Source organism: Trematomus bernacchii, unplaced genomic scaffold (genome assembly GCF_902827165.1).
Source record: "Trematomus bernacchii unplaced genomic scaffold, fTreBer1.1, whole genome shotgun sequence".
Taxonomy (NCBI): domain Eukaryota; kingdom Metazoa; phylum Chordata; class Actinopteri; order Perciformes; family Nototheniidae; genus Trematomus; species Trematomus bernacchii.
The window spans coordinates 7,132,396-7,154,056 of record NW_022987689.1 but is presented as its reverse complement, the minus strand read 5'-3'; the positions used below and the strand labels follow the sequence as shown (position 1 = coordinate 7,154,056).

The 21,661-nt window shown below is 41.2% G+C and overlaps 1 protein-coding gene across 1 annotated transcript; it reads left to right on the top strand.

The window, feature by feature from the left end:
- Positions 1-3,093: 3,093 nt before the first annotated feature.
- LOC117488668 (nuclear receptor ROR-beta-like) lies at positions 3,094-21,114 on the top strand. Its single transcript, XM_034137691.1, has 10 exons — positions 3,094-3,515; positions 13,666-13,751; positions 13,872-14,013; positions 14,428-14,919; positions 16,417-16,538; positions 16,829-16,961; positions 17,452-17,559; positions 18,133-18,243; positions 18,541-18,653; positions 18,755-21,114. Exons 1-10 carry the CDS (start codon positions 3,509-3,511, stop codon positions 18,914-18,916), a joined length of 1,476 nt encoding a protein of 491 aa, XP_033993582.1. The 5' UTR covers positions 3,094-3,508; the 3' UTR covers positions 18,917-21,114.
- The last annotated feature ends 547 nt before the right edge of the window (positions 21,115-21,661 follow it).

Here is a 21,661-nt window from a genome sequence, read left to right as displayed (position 1 = left end):
ATAAATCTGTATCTAATGCCCTGAGACTGAACTCATTCTATTTATTCTGCACGCTTTATCAAATTTGCACCGTGTATGAAAAATGAAACTGATAAGAAGAAACCAAGAGAATAAAAGAAACAGATGTGCTACAGTGTAGAGTGGTAACAGGATCTGGGAAGATAACAAAAAGAAGGGGGGAAAAAGAGCCTGGGGTGAGACACAGAAAATATGGAGATTGGCAGGGATGCAAAGTGGAGTTGAGTGGAGGAGGATGACTACATTGTGACAGGAGGGAAAACTGTTTGTACTCCATCTGACACACTGACCTAGTGACGCTGTACAGCTCACAGCTCCAGATTTCAGAGCAGGGGCTGCGGGGAGGAGGAGAGAGGGATTAATGGTGCCTCCAGAGAAGAGAAAACATGGAGATTAATCGAATGAGGGAAAAGGGAGTGAGGGATTACAGCTCAGTGGATGGCAGTAGCCTGAAATAATCCAAGCAAACTCACTGGCACAGTCGAGTACATGTGTGTGTTTGACTGTTTGTAGTTACAAATTAGAACAAATTATGAAATAAAAGACAGGATGTGGTGAATGTCATGTATGATTAAATTACAGATGTTCCCATACAAATGCATGCAAGTGTTTTACAATGTGCACGTGAGATGATAGACTGGAATGTAAGGAGTTGATGCTGCTAGAGCAGAGAGATTGGCCATGGGGCCCCACTGAAACCATGTGCAGCCAATCAGTTACAGTTGGTCCCTCATCCCTACAAAGACTCTTTGATGTGAGCGAGGCCTTTAAATTCAACCCCGGGGAGTCACAAGGCTACACTGGCTTTGATCTGAGTCAGGAGAAACCTTATGCCGTTCCTCACAACAAGGGCCCTCTGCACAACAACAAAATACCCGCTCGCCTGACATTGAAAGTGTTGGAGGAGTCATGTGGTAGCTAAAAATCAGTTCACTAAATACAGACATATTGTATGTGACTGGTCAAGGTAACTGCTACAAATGTCACTATTACCCATAGCTGTACCTTGCATCCCACATTTTCTAATGTACAGTAATCAAAGAGAGTTGGTTGCATTTTTTAATAAGATACTCTGTTGCAATACACTTTATTTGAGAGGGATGTGAATAATCCTGAAAGGTGTTAACTGGAAATATCTCACAACCCTTCTCTGCAGAGACATAATTCATGCCTATTACTTGCACCACAGGGCTGTCAGTTCAAACCACTGTGTTTAGTTTTCTGACTCGAGGCAAAGGGGACTTGTTTTGCTCCTTGTTTGTGAGCTGCAGATTTGCTTGTTGTCACAGAGTCTATGATGTAAATATCCGTCTTCCCCCCCCCGTCTGCTCTCCCATCCTGTTATGCTGCTGCTGGCAACCTTCCAAAATCCTTCTCCATCTATAAACTCTTCTTCTTCCTTGCCTTCTTCTTTCACCTCTTGCTTTATCATTGGGCAACAAAATGTCTGCCATGCAGAAGCTATGCCGAAGCTGTTCTCCCACTCCCTCTCTCTTTTCCCTTCTTCTGCTGTCTAACAGAGCTGCACAGCGGTTACGTAAGAGCTAAGGTCAAAGTGTCATTGCCGTTGTCAAGGGAGACATAGAACAGAGGGGCTTTAGAAGAGATGTGCACGGGGCGCGAGAGAGGGAAAAACTGCAGACACAAACGTCTGATAGGAAAAAGCTGTGCAGGAAGGAAGAAACGTAAGGATTTGAACACGTATGCATGAATAAAAAAATCAATCTGATGAAGTGTATAAATAAAAGCGATTGGCTGAAGGTGCCCGACTGCTCCACTAACCTAGATTGAGTAATCTCTGCCTTGATGCTGTTTCAGAACACCGCTATCAGAGTATTGCATCACAAAGCCGCCCCTACAGCTACCCCCCACACCTGAGTAACCATCCACCTCTTCATCAGCCCCCACTATCACACACTGTCTGTAATGTCTCACCCATTAAAATGTTCAAGAAAAATGTACAAGCAAAAATAACACATTTGGTATTTGTGGATGACATAATACTGAGATAGAAATAAGTAGCTCTATTCCTGTGATATGTTCCTGCAAGTGTAGTGCATAAATGTGAATGTACCAACAGGAACCAGACTACAATGGATACAACTGTGCACTGTCACTGGGTATAAACTAAATTTAACGGTGGTGAGCAATCATTGGGAGAGCAGCAAGGCATATTTTCATAACACTAGACACAGGACCAAAGCTCATTTGAGTACAATGGCTCTATGAATATTTTACAGGTCCAGGAAATGAATCTCTGAGACGCTGCAGCAACTCTACACAGTATTTATGTTGTCACCGAAGAAAATGTATGTGTGTTCTCGTTTATTGGGGAAAATAGATATTTTAATAACGATTACTTCCATTATCAACGTGTCTGCTTATTATATTCTAGATAAAGACTGGTCTCTGAAATGTCAGATAATAGGAAAAATAAATATCCATTCCAGTTTCTCCAGGTCATGTTTTCAAATGTTTTGTATTGTCATTCCATTATCCAAAGATATTTAGTTTAAACATAACCAAGAAAAGCAGGAAATCTCCATATTTGAGAGGCTGATAATATCATGTTCTGACCTTTTGCCTGAATAATTACTTATGTATAAGTAATAGTTGGAGATTATGTTTGTGTAGTTTTGTTTTTCTCCCTGATACTACTTAGAACTGCTTTCTTTTAGCTTATACGTTTTTTTAACTGCATACTCCACCAACCTCCAGGTATCTTCCCTCAGGTTGGGAATGAGTGCAATGAATAAAATCTACAAGGTGTAAGCTTTCTGGTAAACAAAGAGCAAGTTTCCTATAGCTTCTTCTATCTAATTTGCTAACATTACAAAGGTTTATTTGCCACATCTAAGTCAGGTGTGAGTGAGATGAGAGCACATACAGTATGCATGTCTCTTAAAGCAGAACTGATTGCAGGTTTAATTACATTCCTGGTAGGGATCATAATTATTTTCTCATGACAACAGAGCACTAGTCAATCATTTGCTTAGCCACTTTAAACTCGCCCCCGACGGCGCGATCCCGCGAGAGCTGCGAGAGGATCTGTCGGCGGTGAGATCATGGGAGAGTCCACCACGCTTGGAGATGAGAAAGTAGGTTAGCAGGATAGACTGAGAGGAAAGCAGGCGGAGAATCAGAGCACAGAGGGGGGGGTCCGATCACCGGTCGTCCACTGTGACCGTGGGACTATTATGTCAGAAAAGTTTTGCTAAATATCTACGCCGATGCACCGAGAGGTTACGATGCAATCCGTAGCGACTTTCTGCACTCTTTTATTTCGCTCGGACTTGACCGAGCGATAGGGGAGAGGAGTTTCGGGTAGTTTTTTTCCCAGTATTTTTTTGGTCGTGCTTTACGAAGGCTGTCTGCAGCCGGGGCGAAATTAATTTACGAAGCCAGTTCACTCTGGCTCCAGCGGCTTAATCTGCTCGACCGTGTCGCTGGGTTTTTACACCGTTCTGCCAAGAGAAAGAAAAACATCAAAATGAGAGGTAAATTGATAGTTTTTCGCATTAAATCTGTCCAGTTGAACTTGGTGAAGATCACAGTGGGGGGTTTGTGGGTCTTGAACGGCCACATGTGTGCTAACGGGGATTTGAGTGCGCTTGTTTTTCTCCCATTGCGCATTAATCCCTCATGACTGGATTATGGCTGCACAGAGCCCCAGGCTGCATGCTCCACGCTGAAGTTCAGCATGCAATGATAAACAGCAGGAGGCATATTGTTCAATCAGGAGAAATGTCTCAAGCAGATGATTTCAGTTTGCATCATCTCTTAGGTCTGTTTGTGGTGAAAGCAGGCCAATACTTTAATTGCACACATGCGTAATTGTTTATTTTATGCATCATGGCGGTGCCAAATGTGTCTGTTTTTGAGGAAATGTGAGTCTCATCTGGGCTACCTTCTGTAAATGTTGCTTGGACATACATGTTAGGAGTTATGCAATAAGGAGAGGGAGGGGTATGAGAGAAGATTGTTGCAATTATGTAATAGAGACGTTATTCGAGTTTATCAGGTTTCAAATTAATTGAAAATCTTGTGAAATTATGCAAACATTCACATTAATGTATTAAGTCATGTACTGGTATTTACTATCAATCAAACGTCTTATTTAGTCATTATTTTTACATTTAAATATGTTTTTTAAAAATGAAAAAATGGTGAGGATTCCTGCTAACTTTCCCCTTGTAGCTTGGACTTTACAACATGCATGTGAGCAGTGTTGGAGTAGTGGTGTGATGTTGTTGTGATGTGATGGCTGTGCCAGCATGGCTGACCGTGTGAGTGCGCAGAGGGAGAAGGATCTGGCTGTTCCACTGACCTAGTTATGTCACCCAACGTTATACAGCATAGGCAGCGGCGGGAGGGGGGGAGGCTGTGGGAACTGCCGTGCCGCCGGGCGTGCAGCTCCATGTGCGGGCACAGCCGCGCACTGACGCTCGGCCTTCAGTTTGTGGCTCCATGACACAGGCCGAGGATGAACTTGGGTAGAGGGCAGCAGAGAAAAGTTGTTTACATACATACAGCCATCTGATTCCTATTGTTTGTAACATTGAACTATGTTTTTTCAATAGCCCTATTTCTTATGGGAAAAAGGCAAATATTTCTCAGCATTACATAGCCTGGGTGACATTATTATTTGTTTTGTGTTGTCTACCAGAAAGACAGATCTTGCTGTAAACATATCACAGTTTTTATCAAAACACACATTCATGCAGCAGTTTTAGTTGCAAACAAAGACCTAGTATGTTACAATTAAACTAATCCTTCTCTCAATGTTAACTAAAGTTCGGTTTCCTTGTCTTACATTACAATCTTTTGTTGTGCAGAACAGCTGCAAAAAGTTTTTTTTGGCAGGGGAGGACAGAGATGGATTTTGTTTTAAGGGAGGGAGGAAGAAGCTGAGGGGGCCTCTCATGAAGGGAGGATCCAATTCTGGCAGGATATCCAAATGTAAACAAAGCACGACCCTTAGCTCACTGCACTGAAAATGTGTGTTAGTCACCCAACCTGCCATTTCCTCACTAGAAAAGCAGGTCAGCATTTGTTTTCCAGTTTGAACATGCATACAAACATTTGGTATAAGAACCAGTTGTCTAAATAGTAATTGCAACAACTTTTGGCTTTAATTTATGTCCTGTTGTCATATCTGACACCTCCTGTGATACAAGATAGCGCTACTGCAGCATGTCTTAATATTTATTCCATGAAGACATAGTGAAAGAGCATAAGATACACACACACTGACGGTGGGTAGAAGAGGCCTATGGAATGTTTTGCTCTGTTAATCCCCCCTTAGTGTGCCTCAGCCTGGCCTCCTCTGGTATTTGCATCTTTTAAAAATAGAGCCCCTTGATTTGAGTGCACCAGCAGCCAAGCAGCCAAGTTGTTTAAGCATTTTGAGAGTGAAGTCTCATCCGTTTTGTTTGTCAAGTAGGATCATCCTTAGACAGTAACATCTAATTATTTAGTGAGAGCTGCGTATTAGAGAATGGGGCTGTGTGCTACGCTGTGTCAAGTGTAATCAGTAAGACACTTCATAGAAACAAGCACAGGGTGTGAAAACAAACAGGGGCTTGTTTCCCTATCTAAGAATATACTGATCTCCTCAGGTTCTTCTCTGAGGCCTTGAGGCTTTGCAAACACATATTTTGGAAACAATATAATCTGAAAAACATTCCCGTAAACATGATTTCAAAAGATGGAAGAGACAACAAGGGCAACCACAGTGGATTTGTGTTACGGCTCTGTGCTGCGCTGTTAGTTTACACCCAACTGTGAGGCATGACACAACAAGTGCTTCAGCTTTGCTAATGAGTGAAGAACTCAAGCACCAGGCCCCTCACCTCCAACTGAGCGTATCTTCTTGTGCCGTCAGTCATTCTTATGCTGAGGTAATGGAAATAATTAAAAGAACACAAGCTCCCATAGAGCCTTCCATCACTCTGATGCTCAACGGGCATTTAGTTGTAGTCTGCATGTCATTGTGACTTGCTAAATAAGTGAACTGCCGGTACTTGGGTTAAAACAGATTGTACGTTTAAAATACAGAGACATGATGTTTGTGAACATGTGGAGGGTCAGCAATGTTATTTTTTTCCTTTAAATATATTGAAACACTGTCATACTGACTAAGTAGGCCTACAAGCCAGGGGGCTCCTGCTGGAGGATTATTGGTTGTTTGTGGTTCATATGAAATTCCAGGAAGCGAACAGCCGAAAGCAAAAACTCAGTGATTTGTCTGTACCTCTCTCTATCCCTTCAATACTGAATTAGCCTTTTATCACATTTATTTGTAGCCGAAGTGTTAAATGTCTGTTCCAAGTTTTCTTTGTGAAAAGGCTTGGATGTGCAGTCTGCTCTAACACCATTCTTTGTTTGCATCTGGCTTCATTTTCAGCAATTTATTACATTTCACGCTAACATTTTCGGACTCGGGAGTGTTAGTGTGTGAAAAATGTTAAGCCCTGCGTGCAGCCTTTGTTTATCATGTAGGGCTGTACCCGAATATTCGTTCGTTGGAGTACTATTCGGGTTTCAATTTCATTATTCGGATATTCGAGCACTGCGGCTGCCAAATAGAATTTATTGAAAACTCCAATATCAACGTAAGAGCTTGTGCCTCTTCGGGGGGTGCTAACACTTAACCATAAACGTTATCGTTTACTTTCTCCGTCTTTATATGTAGATATTACTTTTTCTCCGTTAATTTCCATAGCAACAACAACTTCCTGTCAACAGCGCTAACTCTCCTTCAAAATAAAAGCATGTCCATACAAAATAGGAAGCCAAGCCAAATTACACTTAAGACATATACAACTGCAACGAAAGTAACAAACACAAAGCAATATCCTTTTCAATTTCAAAGAACACAAATTGGGTTACATTAACAAATAACTATAAAACAACAATACTGTAGAATAACAAAATGAATGCTGTGAATAAACCGAAATACACGTGTTGAAGCGGTTCGCTGCCGATTACTACGCACCCCCCCGCGCGGGCCGAATATTCGCTGCTGATTACTACCGAATATCCGGAGCCCGAAAAATGGTATTCGGGACAGCCGATCATGATATTATCATGGTAGCAAAATTCAGGATTAGGATATATGTTTTTGGTATGCAGACTCTTTAGAGAGCTTCAGATGATGTCTAATAATTTTTGTTCAGCGCCGGTCAGTAATGATTCAAGGTAAATGTAATAGCTGTTGAATTTGTTATATATTTTGAGTGTGTTCAATATCACTGGGTTCATCTCATTACAGTGATGTTTTCTGTCAAAATGAAATGAATTAACTTATCGTTTGGTAAATTGACCAAAAATAAGTAACTTTTTAAGAAATAATGCATAAAATACACTTGTTCCAGCTCCTGATGCATATATGAGTCTTACTGTGTATAAAAAACACAATAGTGTTGGGTTTTTGACAGTTGGTCTAAGGTTAAGGGCATTTTTCACTATTTTCAAATGTTTCATAAAATATTGAATTGAGTAAATCAAAGTTATTATCTGTAGCCATCGCTTTTCTTTTCTCTATTGTGTCAGTGATACAAGTCTTTTATGACGTTGCTAATATTTGGTAGTACGTATGTAGGTGATTGGTTTAAAGGGCTGGTATGTTTTCATTAACCAGGCAGTTACAGACCATCACATTCAATAATGGAAAAATAAAGGATATAAATATATGACTTTCTCTCGATACCTGGAATGTCAGAGAATAGGAGTGAGAAAGCATGGATGTGTGTTTGCAGCAACAACGTGGGGGGGCGGTATCTGTAATTCTGGCTCACAGCACAGAAATAGATTGGGTTTAAGCACAGGCTCAATGTCAAAGTCTGGCGAGAGGGGAGTGGGCTGAATTGCTGACATTGAAGTTCAGATGTTTTCTGCTTTGACTGGATTGTTGTCGGTTACAATATGAGCTCCTACCATCAAATCAAATGCTTTCTCATTAATAGAATAGCACAGGGTTTAATATCTGCATAGCAATCACTCCATATGACAAAACATTTTGAGTGATGAGTGAGGTGTGTAATCAAACTGGTAAGTGCGGTTTCTCTAAGCCCTCTTGGCATATCTTGTTGTTATGTTACATGGCCAGTTTTCTGATCCAATCTACAAGCCTTCAGGGAAATGTTTTATGAGGAAGTCTGAGCATTGTTTGGCTCCACCTTAAAACTGGTCTGTGGCGAGTCAGGATGGTGCTCTCCACCCTCCTCCCTCTCCCCCTGCAGTGGGAAAGTGTGTCAGTGGGACAGAATGTCCACATGGGCTGACAGGCTGTAGTGACAGATGACTCAGCCAATACCAACCTGGCTGTGAACGGCACTCAGCCAATGGGAAAGAGAGAGACTGAGGAGGGGCGGGGCATCAGTGTTGCTCGAGTGAGCCTGCTCCATGACTGTTGTGAGGAATGCTCGCATTTGAGTTATATAATCCTGAGATGAAGGAAAGGTGGTAGGGGAACATGAGTAAAAGAGAGAAAGGGAGGGAGATATTTTTCCGTTGCATGCCCACAGCTGCCCTGATCAGTTGGAGTTTTTTCGGTAACAGTTTTAGAGAGGAGACAGCTGACTGTGTCATTATCGAGGAAAAGTGTAAAGTTGTGTTTTCCAGTACCTTAAAGGGGACCTATCATGCAAAATGCACTTTTGTACGTCTTTTATACATGAATATGTGTCCCGGTGTTCCAGGGAACTCACCAAGTGTCAGAAAACACAACCCTCTCTATTTTCCTCCATACCCAAATCTCTAAAAAAGGGGCTGCAACGGATCTGATAAAAACTGATCCAGATTTGAACACTTTACTGACGTCAGGACAGTGGCGCTACGGCTATTGGGCTAACTCCACCAATCAGGAGGAGACAGCCACGGCCATTGCCCTTCGAAAGCGCTGGAGACGCTGTAGTACATATGCCAGGCCTGTAAGTGGCGCTGTAGTCTGCCACAAAAGCAGCGAAGAAGACTTGGTTACCATGGTTACCCTTCTGTTTATTCTCCGCTGTGGCTTTCTTTCTCCCTCCCCGAGGCAAGCGTTTGCGCCCGCTGCAATGCAATCCCTCCCCGTCGAGGCAAGCACTGTAATTTTCTCCGGTTAGTCCACCAGCAGATGACAAGCACCCACCTCTCCGCCTCTTCCAAGGAACGAGGGGACCGTGCGGCAGAGTTTCAGTTTCAGTTTCCTTCGCCGGTCAAGATGTCCATTAAAGTTTAAATCTTCCGGACAAAATTAGAAAAGTGCCGGTCAAAGGTCTTCTTTGTTATTTATTGAGCTTTAAAGGCCCTGACACACTAGGCCGTATTCGGCCGTATTCGGCCGTCTTCGGTTGTCTGGCGACAACGCGTTCCTTGTCGCCCAAAGTCAATTTGGTGTGTCCCGAACCCTCGGCCGTGTTGAATCGGCCAAAATACGGACACAAGCTATCGGTCCAAGAAACCACTCTGATCAGCTGCGAAACGGAAGTGAGGGACGTAAACAAACGATTAAAAAAGGCACAGGACAGCAGGTGATACTTAAAAGACATCAAACATAGCCCTTAAATGTCCTCTCTTACCTCCCACACATAGCAGGGACATCTCTGATATCGGCGGGAGCGTCCCCGGCTGTCCTCTGCTGAGAGCTCCGTGATTTGTTTGGTCAAGTCCGATTTTTCATGTCATCGGTTTATTTGTCAGTATAAAGTTGCAGGATTAGTCTCAAGTACCTCAACATTGTCCTTAAGTACAGTGTCTAAGTAAATGAGATACTGTCTACTGCTGTTCATTTACCTATTGTGAGTCGCCTCGGATAAAAGCATCACATGGAAATGTAAATTTAGCAAGAAGTGGCCATTATTACATTACTACATTGCTGACTCAATAAACTACACACCCGCCAGAACACTGCGATCATCAGATGCAGGTCTATTAACTGTGATTTTATAGTATGTCTGCACTTTATGTGCTCATTTCATCATTCATGTATTTTTATATTCTAAAACATGTTTTCGATGGACGAGAGTAAAAATGGAACGCACACGCTATAGAGTGGCGAAGTCACGCCCACTTACTTCCAGGTAATGGGACCTTATTTCGGAAAAATTATGCATTGAAGTCAATGGGGAGAGAAAACTTATCTTTCGATCCCGTTTGAATTGTGCCATGAATTACACATATGATGTTTGTCAATCTTAAAAAATAATTTCCATGTCAAAAACTTGTCGTAAAACTGTTGAAATATAAGACTATGAAAAATACGTAACTAGAAAGACTACAAATCCCAGAGTCGCGTAAGTGATGTCACAATTGTTTTGATCAGCGCCATATAGATATAATCTATCTATATGGCGCTGGCTAAGATAAGATAACTTTAACAAGATGCCTGTGTGCTTAGTACCAGGTTGTTATTATACCAGCAATGGGTCTTGCTCGTTCTTTTGCTTCCCGTCTGATGAAAGGACCAGGAGTGGCTTGATCAAGTTAGCTACCTAGCTAGTAGCTAGCACGTTAGTTAGCATTACAGCCTTGTCATTTTTATTAGCCTTAACATGAAGTAACATTAAGTAACCCAAAATGTTAAACAGTAAGAGTAGTAGTCATATTTCGTGAACCCTTTGAATAGTACTGTCACCGGTGTGATCATTCTATAATACACCATTTAAGCCCGGGGGAGAAATGCTAACGCTAACGTTAGCATCGGCGATCTTCTCTACTTCATGCTATCTGCACAAATGGTTGACATTAAACATTAAAACGACCAGGCAGTTCAGAGAGAATCAAAGGAAGGCAGGCAGGCAGCTTTGTATGACATTCTTCAGGACGTGTTTCATTGTGGTAATAGTGAGGGAAGTCAATCGTATTGTTGACAAGACAGTAGTGACGGCCATCTTGGTGACGTGTGTTGTTGTTGACCAGAGATGTAGTTCATTGAGCGGTTCACACAAACAAATGTGTTACTTCACGGTTTTACGACACATTTTTTTTTTTTTTGCCTTGCAAAATTATCTTTTAAATTGACAAACATCATATGTGTAATTCGTGGCACAATTCAAACGGGATCGAAAGATAATCTTTCTCTCTCCATTGACTTCAATGCATAACTTTTCCGAAATAAGGTCCCATGGGGCTCAACCGGAAGGGGAGGGACTTCGCCACTCTATTTGTTTGATTATATCAGTCTGTTCTTCTTCTCTGTCTTCCGGTTGTTGCCTCTTTTGAATGACGAATACACACTACCGCCGCCTGCTGGTAAGGAGAGTTATTGCCACTCACGCATGCGCAGTTCGTACGTGCTCGGCTGAAGTCTTTGCGGTGTGTTCCAGTGCGACACACGGCCAAGACGCAGGAGAACTCGTCGATGGAACTGTCGGTGTCGGTGTCGGTGTCGGTGTCGGCGAGTTCTCTGGTGACCGCCTGGTGTGTCAGGGCCTTAAAACAAATGAATAACGACTCTATAGGCCTATAATAACACGGAGGACGGAGATCTCTTTTTCTCCCCCTCTCCAGCAGCTGATCAGAGCACTCTCCCCTCTCCTGCAGGGGGGCGTGGTCAGCTGCAGCTCACAAAATCAGACCCGTAGACAGCAAACAACACATAGAGCGAAATGAGGCATGGCTAAAATGCATGATCTGTTTGGTATTTCGAAAACAGAAACGTATAAATATACCTTATATAGGTATGGCCCTACAATATATCATTTAAATATAGCATGATCGGTTTCCTTTAAGGCACGGACACACCAGGCCAATTATCGGTGTCGGTGGGCGTCAGGCCGACGATGAGCGTCGACACGCCCTACTCAGATTGGTGTGTCCCGCACCGTCGGCAGAAAACCGGCGGGCAGTCGGCAAAAGAAATCACTGTGATGCTGTTCAGCTAGCGAATCAGTGCATGAGAAGCGAAACGGAAGTGAGGGACCCAAACAAACTATTAAGAAGGCAAATCTGAGATTTCATTTAACTCCAGCTCTCGACACAGGTTCGGGAAAGCCCCATGAGCTTCTCGTTGTAGAGTGAAAATGGAACGCACACGCTATTTGTTGTTTGTTTATATCACGCAGTCTGTAAAAACAGACTAAAGAAAGCAATAGACTAGAAAATAAATAAATAAAACCTGATTCTTCTCTCGGTTATCACGCAGTCTGTCTTCCGGTTGTTGTCTCTTTCGAATGACGAATACACACTACCGCCGCCTGCTTGTAAGGAGAGTTATTGACACTCACGCATGCGCAGTTCGTACGTGCTTCTTGGCCGTCGGCTGAAGTCTTTGCGGTGTGTTCCAGTGCGACACATGGCCAAAACGCAGAGATGCGAGGCGACGCAACAGTCGGGGTCCGTCTGTGTCAGTTCTTTGTTGTCAGATATGGGTGCAACAATTCCTTCTCAAGTGTTTTTCCATACATGTTTGTAAATTGGTCAAAGATTGTACTCTGCAGGGCTGAGCAACAACTATCTGATGATATAAGCAGGTGTTGTTTTTCTCCTTGGCCAAGAAAAAGAGTATTTTGTGTATACTGTATGTCCTGTGTGCAGGCGTCATGTGATTCCTATCTGTTTGTGTACTTTGTTCCTTCATTGGGGCCACATGAAGGGTGCAGACAAACACATTTCGTGGCAAGTTATCTTCTCCTGTACTGCTTGTTGTGAGACAGTTTGTCTGCATCAGTAATAAAAGTAATAAACATACATGACTTTATTGATGCCACTCACTGGACCTATTGCAAGAAATGTTTTTTGTCATTGATTACCACACTCTGGTGCAAAGTACAGGATTTGTCTCTGTTTGTTTTCCAAGTGTGTTAATCATTTTTCAAACAATTGTTGAATACGGTGAAGTTCTGAAGGCAGCGAGATAAGATAATTATGTTAAAGGCCTCCAAATAAAAGACGGCACCCATTTTTATCTGACCTGGGACGGGACCACAGACTGTATTCAGACTCTAAGGAGACTGACATGAAAATGTTCAACGTGTCTAAACCTTTCTAACATTGCCTGTAAAAACTCACAGAAAAATAGATTGTTAAAATCCGCTACATTTGCATCAGCTGGAGGCAAAGAGATTGTCTTGTAATAGTGCTCAGAGTTATAGCGTTTAAGCGTTATAGCGTTTAAGCGTCTTTGAGCATTAAGAAAAACGCTATACAAATCCCATGTATTATTATTATTACATGGGTGACTGTTTCAAGGTTTAAAGAAGATGCAAAGGAGCACATTTTGGCCATTGTTTAACTCTGGGAAAAAAGATAATTTCACAACATAAAGGAACAAAACTCATGCCTGGAATAATGCTGGCTTACTTTTTCATCAGCACTTTCAACAAAAGTTTAAAAACAGGTTTAAGTGGAAGTAAGTGTGCAGCTTTAGCATGTGCTTACTATCGAAAAATGTTTGATAACAAGTGGCGCTAAATCAATGTAAAATATGGCCTTCTGTAAAATTGTTATGTCTAAAATAATGTATCATGTTACCCAATGTTAAGTTAGTGTTTAGATTTGAACCGTCTTTTGGCAACAGTTCCCAGTATGTCTCAACAATATCAAATAAGCAATAGCTGTTACCGCTGAACTTCACAAAGTAGATGTTGACTTATTTTCTTATCTCTAGTTTCGAATTGTACCTGAATCTGACCTCTTCTTTCAATGTTTTGGTTGGTCCTGCAGCTCAGATCGAGGTCATCCCCTGTAAGATATGTGGGGACAAGTCCTCAGGAATCCACTATGGCGTCATCACCTGCGAAGGCTGCAAGGTGAGGAGGAAACACAGAGTAAACCTGGCTACCAAACATAAATTAAACAAACCTGTTTATTCATTTAAAATGTGCTTGTCGTTTAAAGTGTTTGTATGCATGTGTGTTTGTGTGTCCTAGGGTTTTTTCCGTCGCAGCCAGCAGAACAATGCCATGTACTCTTGTTCCCGCCAGAGGAACTGCCTGATCGACCGAACTAACCGTAACCGCTGCCAGCACTGCCGCCTGCAGAAGTGTCTGGCCTTAGGCATGAGCAGAGATGGTAAAAACAAAAACCACACTGCATCCTCTTTACACACCTCCTTTTACCATGTGATTCAGCCTTAAACTCATTTATTTACCACAGATGGGGTTTGTTAAACTTTCTCTTACATTGGCAACATTTAATAGATTTGTTTCTCTGGCAATCCCAGTACATGTGGTCCTTTTAATGAAAAGCTTATACGAGGAGAATTCACAATCACTATCCTGACAAGGCTTGCCACATGTTAACCTGTTCTGTAGGTTTAAGAAAAAAAACACTAGGTGGCAGAAGTACAACAATAAAACGTTTTAATTTGATTGAGCTGACGGCTATAGAGGTGAAATGTATTTTGGTTGCAAAAACTATGCCAAAAAAAGTATTGTTTTGTTTTTGTGTTTGTCTACTATAATAAAACGCATTTTATCTCTTTAGCTGTCAAGTTTGGTCGTATGTCCAAGAAGCAGCGTGACAGTCTCTACGCTGAGGTGCAGAAACACCAGAAGGCCCAGGAGGCTTTGGGCTCTGCAGGCGGTGGTGCTACAGCTCTGTCCTTACACAAAGAGGACGGTGTCTGTGGCAGGGAGGGGGGCAAGGAGAGTCTGAGCCGGTCCTACAGCAGCGGGGGCTCCAGCTCCACCCTCAGCGACCTGGACGACATCGCCACGCTGCCGGACCTGTTCGACCTGCCGCTGACCCCCGAGGAGGCCAGCGACTACTGCAGCATGGAACTGATCGGCGGTGGAGCCAGTGCGGGGAACACCTCTGCCTCATCTTCCTCTTCCTCCTCCCCATCCTTGTCCAATCAGAATTCCCCGCAGCAGACTATGCTGGACGGGGCCGACAGCAACGGGATCCAGATTCTGCATCCTCACACACATGCACTGCTGGACCATCTGCCTAATGACTGCTCAATAACAGAACTCGGTAAGTACTGACATGATAAAGGACAACTATTTCCTCTTTATTTTAATCGCTTTGTGCAAACACAGAGTCTCAGAGTTTATGACAATAACTAAAACTCTATGTACTTAAATAAAGAGAAACTAGGTCTTTAATAAATAATTGATATTATGAGAGACAAGGCAAGAGGCAAGAGAGGCAATTATCTGTGAGGTTCAACTTTTTATGTTTTGTCCCATTTTAGTTTTATGTATTTTCTTGCTCTTTGCTTTTAATGAAAATGTGAAACTGTCTGTTTCACATTAAATCGCTCACTGAACAAAGAACAATGTTTAAAGAAGGATTGATATGAACATGTTGCACTGTAATTCTATACAAATATAGTAACTGTTGTACTGCCAGGCCATTATATGTTTCTATTTTCAAATGTACAGTAAATTATGATGCGGGCACATGTAATTTAAAACAAAACAATTGTAAAGAAAACCCCCACAAAGATTAGGTTTTTAGGACATATCTTATAACAGGGTTCATACACATTTTCACCAATGATTTTCAATGACTTCTCCATGACCTTTACCTACTTTTCCATGACCAAAGAAATTACTCTTTCTCAGCGGTACCACTGAAAATGCTTTATTTTAACATGGAACAGGAAAATAAGGTCTGCATTATGAAACATGTTGTGCCTATCTAAAACAAATCCAATAGGCTTACTAGCTTCTACAGGCTAAAGCAACTAAAATCTCTCACCAGCAAAATACCTGCCATTTTACGTTTCATTACTATACGATACAGTATTTATTATCATTATAGTATTACTATTTCGGCGATTAGATCAAATATAAATTATATTTGATGCAACTTTAGTTACATTTCCATGACTTTTCCAAAACTTTGGGAAAAATATTGTTTTCCATAACTTTTCCAGGGCCTGGAATTAGCATTTTGAATTTCCATAACTTTTCCAGGTTTTTAATGACCGTAAGAACCCTGTTATAAGCAGGTAGAACCAGAATAATACACTACAGATGGATAGTGCAGCAAAACAGAAAGTAAGATCTGTATCAGCTCGAAACAGGGACAGATGAAGGGATGATGGTGTGGTGGTAAGAAAAGCTCAGCATTTTTAGGAGGCCTTGAGGAAGAATATATACTTTTATTTGACATCTTTATGGTTGTTGGCATCACCAAACCATTGCATGGAGGCTTTAATAGAGCTCTTGGGACCTCTCAACGAAGCAATGAGTAAATATTGTGACGGGTGGGTTTTATAAGTGCAGGAGGTGGAAGAGAGCCAAACAGCTGCGGATGTAAAATGAGTCGATGAGCCTTAACCCTTTATCTTGTCCGGGCATCGGTGCCAGAAGTGAGAGCAGAACGGTGCAAAGCATCAGGTTTCCATGATCTGTGGTTGTGCAAATAACACCACTCTTACATATAAAACCTGCTGCCATCACAAACAACCTGAGTGAGGAAACACTGTTGTTTATCTGTGTATGTTCTTTTGTGTTTTGACAGAGCGCATCACTCAGAGTATTGTTAAGTCCCACTTGGAGACGTGTCAGCACAGCGCTGAAGACATGAAGAGATTCACCTGGGTACAATACGCGCCTGAGGAAACACGTGCTTTCCAAAACAAGGTATGTGATTCACGCTTTTAACCCTGTGTGTGTAAAGTCTTCTGTTGCTCTGGACTACAGGAGAGATGTAGAGTGTTTTGCTTTGGATTAGTGTATCAGTGTTAAGATATTATATCAGATCTAAATATGCACTTTTAAACTGACTTAATTTAGCTCACTGTGCTGATATTTTTAAAGTCTCACACATACTCACACATAAACACAGGCATTATTTTTAACCTGATCTGATGTTGAACACTGCAGTGTTTCCAATGGACTAGTAACACTCTTTTTTGTGTCACTTTTTCCAGTCAGCGGAGTGGATGTGGCAGCAGTGTTCCCACCACATCACCAATGCCATCCAGTATGTAGTGGAGTTTGCCAAACGCATTGCTGGCTTCATGGACTTGTGCCAGAATGATCAGATAATATTACTGAAAGCAGGTCAGTGCACAATCTAACATGGGTCACATCTCAAATACTTTATTTACATAGTTAATTGTTGAAAAGTAAACCGTGTCTGAAACTTGCTAACTTGATTTCCTTCCTGTTTTTTTTCTCCAACCCTCTACCTTTGCCTTTTTTGCCATCCATTTCTTTATTGTAATAAATTACACATACCCTGTTAAAAACTGGGAAAAAAACATTCATTCATGACATGACATTGTCTTTCTTAATCTGATCAACACATATGTATCTGTAACATGAAATACATATATTTAAATATTTTGAATTTAAAAAAATAAATGTGGATATCCATGGTATCCTGTTGATTTGTTTATCTGTTCATAAATGTGCACTAATCTGGATTATTATTATAATTTTGTTGTGTTTCGTGCATGTTGGAGCATTTTGGCCCCTTCCTGTCCCTCCGTCCCCCCCTTCCTATTCTTTCTCCCTCTCTCTCTGTCTCCTCCTGTGTCTAACCTTTCAGGCTGTCTTGAGGTCCTGCTGATACGTATGTGCCGAGCTTTCAACGTAAACAACAGCTCCATTTTCTTCAACGGAAAGTTAGCCCCGGCTCAGTTCTTCAAAGCACTTGGTGAGGATCAGATGCATTCACATAATTGACAGGGTGACAGAGGAAAGCCTTGTATCTGTCTGGCTCTTTATGTAAGTGAAAGTCTTTTTCAGACACACTGTGCAGTAATCACCATTCAATTATCTTAAATGACTTAACTTTGGTAATTGTTCTTGATTACCTTATAAGACAGTACTGTCCTGTCACCAGCCAGATCTGGCTTTGAAGAGATGTAATGGAAAGCCTCCAGCTTGATGTTGGTTTCCTATTTCTGTCTTGACTATTTAGTACCACCAGATCTGTTTAACAATGCAGACTAGTGGGAAAAAAACAAATTGTGTAATTTTAAAAGATAGTTAATGTCAGATTCTCTGTGAGCTGGTGAAAACAATCGGATCGGAATTTCGTTATATAACTTTCCCACCATGGAAGAGCCATAGTTACCCTTCCAAGCCAATAAGGCTATATTACCATATATAGCAAACCTGTAAGCCTTAATCATCCAAGGTATCTCTAAGGTCCAAGATCAGTTACTTCAATTAAACAGGAGTTTTTAATGCTGACAATTAATGTATTTATTTCCTGTCTATGCAGGTTGTGATGACCTGGTCAGCGCAGTGTTTGACCTGGGAAAAGGACTCTGTCGTCTACAGCTGTCTGACGAAGAGATGGCTTTGTTCAGTGCTGCCGTGCTGCTATCTCCTGGTAAATATTATTTTTCTTTCTATAAGTTATATTATTGGAAAATCATCATAGATACATTTATGTAAGCAGCAATGTGTAGTGTGAAGATAGGGCTAATGTAACTTATTATCAAACTAAATCAAGTGTTTTACATGTTTGGGGAATTGTGTAGGAATATTTACAATTTTACTGAATTTCCATTTGATTGAGTTGTCATATTGTGCTTACACAGAACACAGATTGTCTGACAATGTGGATTAAGGCTACTAAAGGAGAACATAACTGTATGTTAATGGATGCCTATTTTCTTTTCTGTAGGTCGACCCTGGCTAACAGAAGGCCAAAAGGTTCAGAAACTCCAGGAGAAGGTCTACCTGGCTCTGCAGCACAGTCTACACAAGAGTGGGGCTTTTGAGGAGAAACTGGACAAGGTAAAGACAAGCAGTTTCAATTATTCTCAAACACATACAAATGTATGCACATGAAGACACACGTACATGAACTTACCTTTGTATATCTTCTGTCCCCACAGATGGTGTCCAAGCTGCCCATAATGAAGTCAATCTGTAACCTCCATGCGGATAAACTGGAATTTTTCCGCTTGCTCCACCCGGAGACCGCCTTCAGTTTTCCACCACTGTACCGGGAAGTGTTTGGCAGCGATATGACTCTGCCTGACTCCACCAACAGCTAGACAGAAAAAACAGGAGAGATGTAGAGAGTGTATTAAGAGGTAGGGAAACGAAAAAAGGAGGGACAGAGAAGGATAAAGAAAGCTCAGCAACCAGCAGTTTAGAGACAATCCAGGACTAAATACTCCGTCTCCCATGATCCCAAAGTAGTCCTCCACTTTCCCAGCAGGCAAAGCACCTTACACTACAGACCACACATGCTTATGGTCTCTGCATATTGTAGCATTAACAACAAGCGGATGGGCATCGTAATAATAAAAGCCCATAAAGCATGATACAGCTCCAAGCTCTCAGACACTTATTTAACATCAGATCCACTGTGGATCACCTAACCTTTTATGAATGTACCTCATCAATAAGCACCAGTGCACAGAGTAAGAACCCAACAACAGTGAATGTACAACCCTGCCACTTTAATGCAGGGTTTTACACAAGGTATGAGTCGTGTTGATCCATAGGTCTCACTAATATTACATCTCTCAGTCAATATGGTGTGCCTGCGTATTCTTACAGACAATATCCTTGTACTGACCATCACTTAGGGACCAAGATCATGACTCTTTTTGTCTGATATAAAAAGAAACACACAGATATGATTCACGGCTCAGGCTGATCTCTTTTAATCATCAGCTTCACACACGCATGTAGACAGCATTTGGTGCTGCCTTTTTGTAGGCTCATGTAATGCAATGAGAAACCTCAATCCCACTCACCCCTTTCCTTGTAAATGCCACTTAGAGACAGGAAAAGATGAAATTATCTTTAATTTATATACACATTTATAACAAATATTTTAAATGAGATGTAAATAGATGACTATATAAGTATATTGAGAGAGTTGGAATGTGTGAGTTCAGTTTAGAGAGAAAGATGCTTAGTAAGACGAAGAAGAGAGAAAATGGATATTTCAGGAAAGCCGATATACGGACTCAAATCGTTTTCCGGACTTCTTATGTTCCTGACAGTGATCTCAGGTTTCCATAGCAACAATCCCCTCTTGCCCTGACGCTGAAATCCAGCTGGGTTAGTCGCGGTCATCACGCAAGCAACGGGGTGGACATTTGTGGCAAATGCAACACAGCAGGGGGGGGCAAACAAAGGTGAAGAAAATCATTGCCTTTGTCTTTCTGCCCTGCCTGAAGAGACAACAGGACAAACAAGGACCCTAAGGACAAGACAAAGGATGACTTTACGAACTGTATAATAAAATGGGATACACAGGGTCTGCTCAGCTGTTTCTAACCAGCAGTTAGTACAGTCGGTGTAGTATAATTGTCTTTCACTCATCCATAAAATGTATCATAAACCATCCTTGCTGGTTGGAGCAACTAGTATTTTGTACATTTGCTGTCCCTCTCACTTTGTCCCTATCCCAACACTTGTCCAAACACCAAGCACTTACACTTTTCCTCTTCCTCACTGGACACTAATCTAAGGCCCGACAGAGCTAACAGCTGCCCCCTTGAAGATTTCATTATTTTTAGCCAATCTGTTTTATCGTATCGGTCATATATGGTCCCCCAAGTGTTTCCATTTTTCACGTACATAAATAACACGCTCTCTGAAAGTTGTTATGGATGATGATGATGATGATGTCTTACTCGGGGTGATGTGAAATTCTTGAGCAGAGTCTGAGGACCTGCCGCTCAGGTTGCTAGCTGTGGTCTCTAGCTGTCGCTTTATTACCAGTGTTGTCTTTTAGCCTTGATATCCTGACACCTTTGCACCTAAGATGAGACCCTTAACCCTAATCACTGTGGACGTAAATTCTATTTTTGTGAATGTTGCTCACAAAGTGTCAAAGCCTTTCCCTTTTATCCTAATATTGTGAAATCAAATTTACAAAACATAGGAGTAAACAAGAACCCTGCAAATAAATATGTAACTTTAAGATTAATTGATTATTAGGGTTTAATTGTCTTTTTTGCTGTGATTTTCAGTTATTTGACAGTCTTTTATTCACCGTTTTTATCTGTCTCCATTTTTCGTCTTGCAAAGTCTGTGATCAATTGTTTTGGAGAAAGTCACAAACAAAAAATAGTCGTTTGTCTCCCTTTTCTTTGCCTGTATGACAACATGTACAAGAGGTATATTACTAGTCCAAAAGTAACTGAGTTACTCAGCTTGATATATATTGTTGTCCAATGGGATACATATGTGGTTTTAAGAATGTAATAAATGTTTTTTTTTCTTTTGAAAATGTGTCATTAAGTCTTATTTGACTTTGATTGTCGATTTGCATGTTTGACAGGACTTGCATACTGTTGAGTTATCAGTCTAATCAGTCTTCAATCAATGATCTCATTTTATGATCCTTCAAATGTAAATGACCATGATTTGAATCACAGATTAGCATTTGTAAAGTATACACACTGTATAACCTTACATGCCATAACCTTACAAATGCAACATTAAGTTAATTATTCAATTGACAAAAAAATGATCTCCAATGTTTCTTTTAAAATATTGATCATTGTAATAATGTATTATTATTAAAATAAAATTATCTGGTTGCAACTTTTCCAATATGATAATTGTATGCATTTCTCCATATCACAAATTAAATATAATTGAACCTGAGGTACAAGTTTACCTTGTAAACAATAGCTATAATAAGATTTAACCAAAGTCTTTAAAAACAGGCTTCCTCCAGAGCTTTTCGGGAGCAACCAGCTCTTAAATTCTTCCTTGATGGAGGTTTTTTCTCTCACAAACTTAAAACAATTTAGCTATGGCTCTGTGAAATT

Excerpts from the sequence above, each read along its gene's own strand:
- LOC117488668 (XM_034137691.1), top strand. Across the intron at positions 14,920-16,416 it reads CTGCTCAATAACAGAACTCG|AGCGCATCACTCAGAGTATT; the intron begins GTAAGTACTGAC and ends GTGTTTTGACAG. Across the intron at positions 16,539-16,828 it reads CACGTGCTTTCCAAAACAAG|TCAGCGGAGTGGATGTGGCA; the intron begins GTATGTGATTCA and ends CACTTTTTCCAG.